The sequence below is a fragment of the Atta colombica genome, unplaced genomic scaffold (assembly GCF_001594045.1).
Source record: "Atta colombica isolate Treedump-2 unplaced genomic scaffold, Acol1.0 scaffold281, whole genome shotgun sequence".
In the NCBI taxonomy this organism is placed as follows: Eukaryota; Metazoa; Arthropoda; class Insecta; order Hymenoptera; family Formicidae; genus Atta; species Atta colombica.
In genome coordinates this window covers 581,382-591,157 of record NW_017259383.1, presented here as the reverse complement: position 1 = coordinate 591,157, position 9,776 = coordinate 581,382, and the positions used below count along the sequence as shown (strand labels likewise).

The window sequence follows — 9,776 nt, the reverse complement described above, 5'->3', positions numbered from 1 at the left end:
TATATATATATATATTATATTAATATCGATGATTAATCGGTTAAGAAACTAAAGGAAGTCACTAAAGGAAATTACAAAATCTTTGATATGAATTCCATATTAGTTGTTTCTTACCATCGCGTCATTTATTCTTTGCTACATTGAAAAAAATCTAATAATAATATCAGAAATTATATAGTTAGATGAAAAGCTTTAGTAAAATAATTTCAATCAAATGTTCGATTAATAAAATATTACTATACCGTAAAATGAGATAATTTTGATCCTAAATCGGCATTAACTTTAATCTAAAATTTGATAATGCCCAGACAATACGATTCAAATTCTGAACATAAGATATTCTTTTCTTCGAACGTTAAAAACCTTCTAACCAAAGATCATCTCGATTTGTACAACAAATTAGTGAAAATCTTTGATATTAATAGACATAAGATGTAAATTTAAAAAAAAAGACAAATAAACCGTATAGGTTCATAGGTTCCAAGAAATTTAATGCTAATGCCGGCGATACTGTAACTTTCAAATGCCGTTCGGAAACTCGGAAAGTTCTTATGAAGAAAAAGTTTGTAACCAGTGTTCTGGAAACGTCTCAACGTCAGCTATAAAGATATACTATGAAAAATGAGTTGAATCCGTTTAAGACCGTTTTTATGTTGACCTTGAAAGCATTTCCTCAGATCATTCCAAGGTCAAATTAATATCATCATTTGATTACTTTTTGGAAACCCTATTATTTTTGTTTCAAATATTTTTTAAGTAAATCAATATTTTTTGAGATACTAGCTGTTTCAGAACTTTTGCCATTCACTATAATACCAAATTTCTTGGAACTTACGATACTATACGATTTTTCTTTCTTAATTTATATCTTATCTTTTTCTCAGCGTACCGAAATCAGTATACGAATCAGCTCTCGCATTGACTATAGCTATGCATTATGTATTCTCGCGTTGGTGAGGTGAAAGGTCACGAGTAAATCGATCGTGTCGTCGATTTCATTGCAGGCGCCGGCACAGTCAATGCAACCAGCCAGGGGGAACCCCCGGGTTCCCAGTCCTGGGCCGTTGCGACCGTTCACCCCGCCGGATCTCTCTTCCATACCGCATATGGACGACACATCCCTGCACAACGGCAGCAGTAACAACAACGACAACGCGTCACCTGCGGTTAACCGAGCGAACAACGGCGCACAACAGGAATCCACCGGGCCCTTCATCATCGGCAGCCCCATCGATCTCGGAGACATCGATAATGTCGACAATATCGGTCTTCGTCTGGATCCCATTACACGTGGCAGTAGCAAACGGAGAACGCGGGAGCACATCGAGCTGCAGGAGACCGGATCACCGGATTCCGGTAAGTAAATTAATTTATCAATTAATTACTTAGAATTAATACGTTCTACGTAGATAATGAATCAAATTATTATTGAAACGAACTTCGCTTTAGAGCTTCTGTTTACTCATCACTACTATCTCAGATCATGACATCAGCAGCAAAAAAGTACAATAACAATTCTGGCAAATTATATTTGAATAGAAATATTTTTTAATAAAACAATATTTGCAATTAACAGAATAAATTTGTAAAATATATTGAAAACTATATTTTTATTTTTTTGGGGAGAAATTAAATTACACATACTTATTTCTGTTATATTATTATGCTATATTATTAATTTAATAGTTTGCCATAGCTTATTTTATTTCTAGTTATGCATAATTTATTTCTAGATATATGAAACTGAATTATGCATAACCGTTTATTTCCGTAAACACATATGATTATTTAGTATTTAACAAAATAAAAGGAATTTTCGATGCACTTTATAAATTGGTTTTATCGATTGCGGTGTATTTCTAATTTCATTAGAACACTGCAATCCATTTTATTTTCATTTCACATGGCCAGAATTTTTATCGTGTATTTTCGCGCTTCTGACATCACAATCTAAGGTAATAGTGATGAGTGAACAAAAGTCTTATATTGAACGACAAATAACGTTTAGTTGCTAAAGTCCTTAGTTCGGCGATTATCAATTTTCCTGATAACTAGGGATAATTTACAAGAATTCCTTGATAAAATCAATTCAAGGTTTCTACCTAGAAATCTTTAATTTTATCTATGCACTAAAGATTCTATTCTTCAATACAAAACGAAGCTTGGTGGGACTCGTGATAGTAATGGTATTCGCCAAATGTGGCCCTTTTAAGTGGTTGTAGGGGGAGGAAACCACCCCACTAATGGCGTCGTCAGTTTGTCCTTGGCCTATCGATGCCGTTTATATGTATATTCACGCCACTGCACACTTCTCCACGCTTCCTTTCGTGGAGTCGTTGCGTTCCGGAGTACGGTCGGTGCTGACACCAACTTGTTGCCGACGATGGGCGCATGCGTTTTCAGTGTAGCACGTGAATGTGATAGACGCATTCGTCTGGGCCACCCCTTGGAATCAGTGCTGCATCGATAACAAGCATGAGCCTTGCATAAAAACAATAAAAAGCATTACAAAAATTATTGAATTCCAAGTCCAAACTTCAAGGAGACTTATCTTCTTTTTTCATATATTATTGCGGATTTTGGATTCTGACTTTACACCATTTACGATTGGGAAGCATTTCACTTTTTTTGGTACCGTCGACTGCAAGGTCGGAGTAGAGAGAGTTTGGCTCTTGGCTTCAGAGCCAAATCTTTAACGGAAATCCATTCAGCAAGACTGGGAATGCTTCTTCTTTTCCTCCAATCAGAATAGAGGGAGTTTAACTCTTGTTTTCTATGTTTTCTATAGTTTAACAGAAATCTATTCGGTGAAACTCAGGGTGTACATAACAATCTCGGGATCGCATTGCGTCGCACTCGCGGGAAAGGTGCCATAATCAATCCAGCAGCATCTGAACATGATATTTTGACATTGAACGTGTGCCAAGTGTTGCGGGATATTTGCAGTCGTGCGAATCCCATGGGCGTCCTGGATATTGCGCGACGCGGATTTCCCGACGGAATCGATCAGCCGGGACGACGCGTGTGCGCGTTAACAACACACGTGCATGTAAACACCTATAGTGCCGCCGACGTGTCGTCTTCGTCGTTGCGCCAACAGGGGTGTGGCGAGGGAAGAGGCTCCTTCCGACGCGCGTCTAATGATGTAGACGCACTTGTTTCAGGCAATCGTTACCCCGATTCGGGCGAGAGCGGATCATATATCGGATCGTATCCGTTTTCTTGCCGTACCGCATTGTGTCGTTTCGAAAAATTGTGTGCGTGAGGCAAGTGCGTGCGTAGAACGTATCCGTTTTATTATTTAACGGAGAGACGGAGAAAAGGTACGAAGGATCGATTACGGGCGACCAGATATGTTGACTTTTCTCCTTTGCGGAAGGCTCGTTCAATCGTCGAACGAGATATACCAATTCGTCTAGAATTTTGGCGTCGCGATCTTTTTACCTGAATTGAAATAAATGTAGAGAGACTTTGGAAATTTCTGTCTGAAAAATTCCTGTACACTGAAAAAAATGTTTAATTGAAAATGGACAAAAATCAGAAGATTCTGATTAAATGTTAAATTAAATTAATCAGAATCTTCTGGTTTTTGTCTATTTTCAACCAAACATTTTTCTCAGTTTATAATGATTAGTATTACGTTTATAATTACTAGTATATTTATAATTATCAGTATTATATGTTTAATTGAGAATGGCTCGGTCGGAGTCAAAACGTCGTTTGTTGTAATCGTTTTCATATAGCGCTACTTTTTATCTTTCGTTAATCTATATTAAGTTATACATTATTTTTGGCTCGTAGCTTTTCTCAACGTATTTCATTTAATTTTGTAGTTATTAAGTATTTTTTTCAATGTATGCGCTTCTGACTTCCTACAAAACAAAAATTGCATAGAACGAAAGATCGATTCGATATTTTATTTACTGAGTTACGCGAAGCTAAAATGTGAGAGTATTTCGTATTGATTATACAATAACGTGAGGACGAATTATAAATAAATTAAATGTCATCAGTTTAAAAATCTCGCTAATATAGCATTTATTTCGTAGCGTTAAACTTCACAGAATTGAAAGAGAGTTCGTTTTATAAATAATTCTGATTCCACATTCATTGCCGGTGATACAATCTCCTTTCAGTTTCATAAAAGAGCATAACCTTGATCTATTCTCGTGAAAAAATCTCTGGTTGAAAATTAGCGAATCAGAAGATTTTGGTCAAAGCAATTAAAATTTTCAATTCAATTAGGATCATCTCAACTAGAATTATAAATTCAACGAGAAACTTCTAATTTGTTCATTTTCAACTAGAATTTTAATTAATGCATTAGACCCTTTTTTTCCAGTGTAATGAATAAAAAAACAACTGTAGCAAACTACATTTTTTCTTAAAAATTAATTTTAAGCATTATCTTCTCTTATATCTCTTTTTAATACAATATAAAAGACCTGAATTGCGTGTTTCAATATATCATCTTCTTCACGTAATGATTACAAGCGATATCATTATCTGATTTTTTTTTGCTATAATGTTCTAATATTCGAATTATCGATCGAGCAAGGCAATTCTTATAAAGGACAATAAAATAAATTAGAAATACAAAAATAAGGCTCTCCAAAATAAATTGAATTATAAATACATTGATATAGAAAGGAAATGCCAATGTGAGCCGACACCAATTCATATGTAATCCAATATTGGTGTTGGCTCACATATCACACATTTGGCATATTCTCTGTTGTAATGGAATAATTCCTAACCCAATTTCTAACCCAAGCCGATCAACAAATAGTCTGCATTTTTGATATATTTTAGTTTTGCTTTAAAAGAGATGAGCTATATTAAAAATAAGAGAAGATTAATGTGCTTGAAATTAATTCTTAAGGAAAATGTAATTTGTGCATTAAATTTTTTTTTATTTATTGCAGATCCAGTTTTATGATGATGTTACAAAATGTAATTTATTATCCTAATTTTTTTACTAACATTTTAATTGCTACGATCAATCAAACGGGACATACATAGCGTTAATTCTGATGATGGATCGAATACTTCCGTGATCTTGTTCAAACCGATGAATATATATATGACAGCGCATTTTAAATTTGCAATAAAAGAAAAAAAATATATTATAATGAAAAAGGATTAATATAGGATTTCAATCAGAAAGGAGGCAAAATTTCTTTTGGCACAAAATTTATTAAAACACTTATATTAAATAAAAAGTAAATATTCAGCAAATTAACTCGTTTGCTAATGCATATTTCAAGAAAATTCACTGAAGATCCTCAAAGATTTTAATAGTAATTAATCGATTTTCGCAAGATTTGAATAAAAAGTATTCAACAAGGACAAGTGAGAGTAAAAGAACTGCGCGGTGTGCTGTACTTTAACCATTATAAATTGTACTTCTTATATTATTTACAAGACAATTGGACGAAGCCATCATCAGCGATATCTAAAATTCAAACATTTCATTAATGTGAACGATGAGTTCACCGAAGATGCAATTCTGATATTTATCTTTTGTAGATTCATCATTTATATTAATGAAATGCTGATGATATGGCTTGAATTGAGTCGAAACGTTTGATCGTCTTGTAAATGATGTAAAAAGAAGTTAAACATAATTTACGCATGATGTTTATCATAATTCTTTTACTCTCACTCGCCCTTGTTGAATATTTACTTTTTATTCAAGTCTTACGAAAGTCGATTACTATTATTAAAGTCTTTGAGAATCTTCAGTGAACTTTCTTGAAATATGCATTAGCAAACGAGTTAACTTTTGGTCATAAAAATGATTTTCATAATTTCATTATTTTTCCTTTCCGAAATTTAAAAGCAAGACTTCCCTGCTCTCTTCATACATTTATATTTCAAATTAATTCTTGACTGTTCAGCAGAGAAAACACTTTATATGTGTAAACTTCTTTAACATGATTGGTCTTGCTCTTAATTTTTCACTGGACCTAAATGCATAAATAAATCATATTAAGCTGCGTTGTTCCACCTTTTGATAAACTTCAGCTCATTTTCTTACTTTCTTACTTTATCTTGCTTTTATTCTTTAATTTATCCATTAGATAAATTATCACAAGTTTATCTAAAAATGAAACAATTAAAGCCTTTAAAGAATTTTACAACAATTGTAAAACTGCTTTCTCTGCTGAACGTAGTTAATGTAGTTTCTGTTGAAATATTTTGTTGAAATATTTTTGAAGTATTTTCTCGTAGATCCAGTTTTCATATTTTACGGCAATGTGTCATAAACATGCGTATATCTGCGAAGTCAGGAGGTGAAATGTACGCGACGGAAATGCTAATCGTGTCATTTTAGCGCTACGGTCGTTCGATAAACGAGCGCGAACGTTTTGCATGCGAACGGAGGACGGGATGTAATAACGCCCGGGATTACGTGACCGCCCACCATCGCGTAACCGCATTACGTAATCGTTATCTCCCGGACGACAACGTATTCGGCGTGGCGTAGTGCGTCGCCGAGTTTTTTTTACGAACGGACGGGAAATCGATAATCCGACGTTAATTAAATCCATCGCGGCGTCACGTTGGATCGTTTCTGCGACGCCGAGGACGTCGCGACGTTCTAGAGATCCTCATTTATCTCTCATACATTCGTTGATTTTTCACGCATGGAACACGTATCGTAAATTCTTGATACTCTTGGTCAGTCAAACTTATCGAACGAATACAGGGTGTCCCGTTTCTGTGCGTTTATTTTTTGATGTCAAACTTTGATTTTTTCGAGCAATCCACAGATTAAACATTTTTTGACGAACAAGCATTTATTATAAACATATTGAACAAAATTTGGAACAAAAAGTTTGTTGTTTTATTTCCCTAATAACAGATCTCCAAGGGACGTTCCAAAGAACGTCCATTCAGAGGATATCCCTATGTCGTAAGAATGTCGTAAGAATTTGCCAAAATGTTCCTCGAATAAAGTGTCCTATTAAGGTTGTATCATGTCTATATATTCTTTTAAAAAAAGTGGCAGTTATATTATTCGATAGAGCAAAAAGTTTTAGCTTTGAGAATCTATTTTTTTCATTGCGGCATGATGATTTTTAATGGAGTTACAAGCAATCAAAGTCAAAATGTTTCTTTTATTTAACAACGCGATAATTCAATAACAAAAAATCTTAGGAACATTAAAAAAAAACGATTTTGTAAGGGAAACTTCAAGCTTTTACAATAGAAAGCCAAAAATCTTCATGAATTTGTTTTTGAGTACGTGACAGTCCATAAAGAAGAAAATTTCTCATTTTGTCCAGTTCGTAATTTTTTATAAGGAAAAATGATTTCATAAGAATTCAAAAAGCGTAGTGATCTTTAGAAAGTAAAGATTTTAATAAAATCTCTACTTTTTTATTAAAATCTCTACTTTCTTAAAATCATTTTAAAACTCTTTTTTAAAGTTTAAATTTTGTTCATTTTTAACGGAATTACAAATGCTTAAATTTTAAAGTAAAAGTTCGTAACGCTATTTTTGTTCTTGAACTTTTGTTCTATCTCAATATTAAACTTTCTATTTCTTTAATATTATTATCATTATCATATTATTTTATTATATAATATAAATATCTATATTTGTGTTATATAATTTGATTGTATTTTATAATAATTTTCTTATTATTATTAATGCGTACATTTGTGCTGTAGAAGTATTGCGGATTAAGACTCGAGAAAGGCCAACGAAATACACGCGGACACCCTGTATAAGATGCACGCTACGCAGCGCTGTAAACATGTGACAATAACGTCGTCGTCGTCGTCGCCGCCGTCGTTAGTATGACGCGATGCATCGGTGCAAACTATTGGTGCAGTCTTTTTTTTTCGCGCGGAAACGCGCGAAGTCGTGCGTTCGCCAGACATCCACCAAACGTACTTCGTGGCTAACTGAATAATCACGTGTTGTGATAAGCCGACCGTTATTTACGGAAACCATTCCTCGAGCACGTCAGCCTCGGCATAACCTCAAAAAGTCACCGCGACCAGTGGAGGCGCGTCGGCGTCGGCGTCGATGTTTCTCCTCCCCGAATCCCCGAATGGAAGCGAACGCAACGCGCACCGATATCGTTGCGCGGCACATCGCGCGCGACGATCGATGCAATTAAAGGGGGAGGATTATTCATCGGGGTTTTTACAGGCGATTCAAACCGCGTCGCGGAACTGACGTCGTTCCCGTCGTCTTCCCCGTTGCCGTTTTCCCGATGCGGCGACCTTGCAGCTGCTACTCCGATCCGGCTGCGGCACGAATTCCTATCAAAGTGCCGCACGCGTGAAAGAGAGAAAGAGACACTCGATTATCATTCGTCTAGGCAGAGCAACACGGAGAACGGAACATGAATTGGCAAGGGCGTAGCGCGTGTGTAGACATGTGAGATACGTGCGTGCGAAGAAGTAAGAGAGTTAGAGATAAAAAGATCCGACAAAAGAAACGGTACACGTGACGAGTGACGATCATGGAAATCGCCGCCACGAAGCTGATGCAATGGTTCAACGAACTCCGATCCCGGGTGCATCTTTACTTGCACGCCCAAACCCGTAAGTCATCCCCGGACAAGCGCGTGCGATTAATTCAATAGCAAAATACTAAAGACCGCGGGAATGTCAATACAAAAATACAATAGTCGATGAAGCTGATCGGGTGATTTTTTCATGGTGTACTTCTAACAATTTAATAATGCTTTAATAGCGCTCAAAGAAGTCTTTTTTATTAGTCTTTGTTAGTCTTTCAAACTTGATTTTAATGGATCTATGATAACAAAATTTTTTTAATTCAATTCAAGGGCAATTATTTCAATAAGTAATTCATACTAAAAAGTTAATTTCTTTCAAATTAATTTTTAAATATTAAATATTAAATTTTCAAATTAATTTTTTCCAATATATTTTTTCAATATATAAATTATGTTCATATCTCAGATAATATCGATAGAACTAAATAATTTCAATGGATAATGTCTTCAAATTTGTTGTATGTATATTACAATGTATAGGATATAAAAGAATTAAGATAATTTCTTGTTTAATGTTCCTGTTATCTCATAATACAAGTCAATGATAGTGCCGCCAATATCAATAATATGCTCGAGAGAATTAAGAATTTTTTATAAACATTTATCTCTTATCTCTTATTTTTATTCTGAAGAATATCTGACTGTTAATACATTTGTTGAAACTAAAGTTTGTAACGATGCTTCATTTGTCTATATGTTTAAAAAGAATTGACATTCAATAGTGACATTCAATAGTGTTTTTTAACTTTAAGAATCTGTTTTTTAATTGCACGATTTGAATTTTTGATAGAGTTATGAGTAATTAAAGTATAATGCTTCTTTTATTTAATCTGCGATAACTCAGTAACAAAAAATTTTAGAAATATTAAAAAAAAAAGATTTTGTAAGAAAAACTTTAAATTTTTATGTTATTAAGTTGAAAATTTTCACGAGTTTGCTTTTAAATCTGACAGACCTACGAAGTAAGAGAAAAATTTTCCATTTTCTAGCTTGTAGTTTTTTTTATATGTAAAAATTATAGAACTTATAGAAACTTAAATGACATAATGACCTATCGAAAATAGGAATTTTAAACTTTAAAATCCTTTTTTTAAATTTAAATTATGTTCATTTTTAAGTTACAACTACTTGAATTTTGACGTTCATAGTGTTACGAATTTTTGTTCCAACATATTGCATTTTGTAATATTATTACAGTAATATAATACGCAGAGCATTATTATGTATAATAATAAT

The 9,776-nt window shown here is 34.0% G+C and overlaps 1 protein-coding gene across 10 annotated transcripts in view; it reads left to right on the top strand.

Annotated features, from left to right (window-relative positions):
* Positions 1 to 9,776, top strand: part of LOC108689930 (probable phospholipid-transporting ATPase IA) — a 40,208-nt gene that overhangs the window by 16,093 nt on the left and 14,339 nt on the right. For 8 of the 10 annotated variants that reach the window (XM_018196918.1, XM_018196914.1, XM_018196921.1 and 5 more), the window contains exon 2: positions 1,005 to 1,356. In XM_018196918.1, coding sequence (XP_018052407.1) covers positions 1,005 to 1,356 — 352 coding nt within the window. Of the gene's footprint in view, positions 1 to 1,004; positions 1,357 to 3,299; positions 3,324 to 7,826; positions 8,566 to 9,776 lie in introns of those variants that run through there. The other 2 variants (XM_018196924.1, XM_018196923.1) reach the window with 2 other exon arrangements.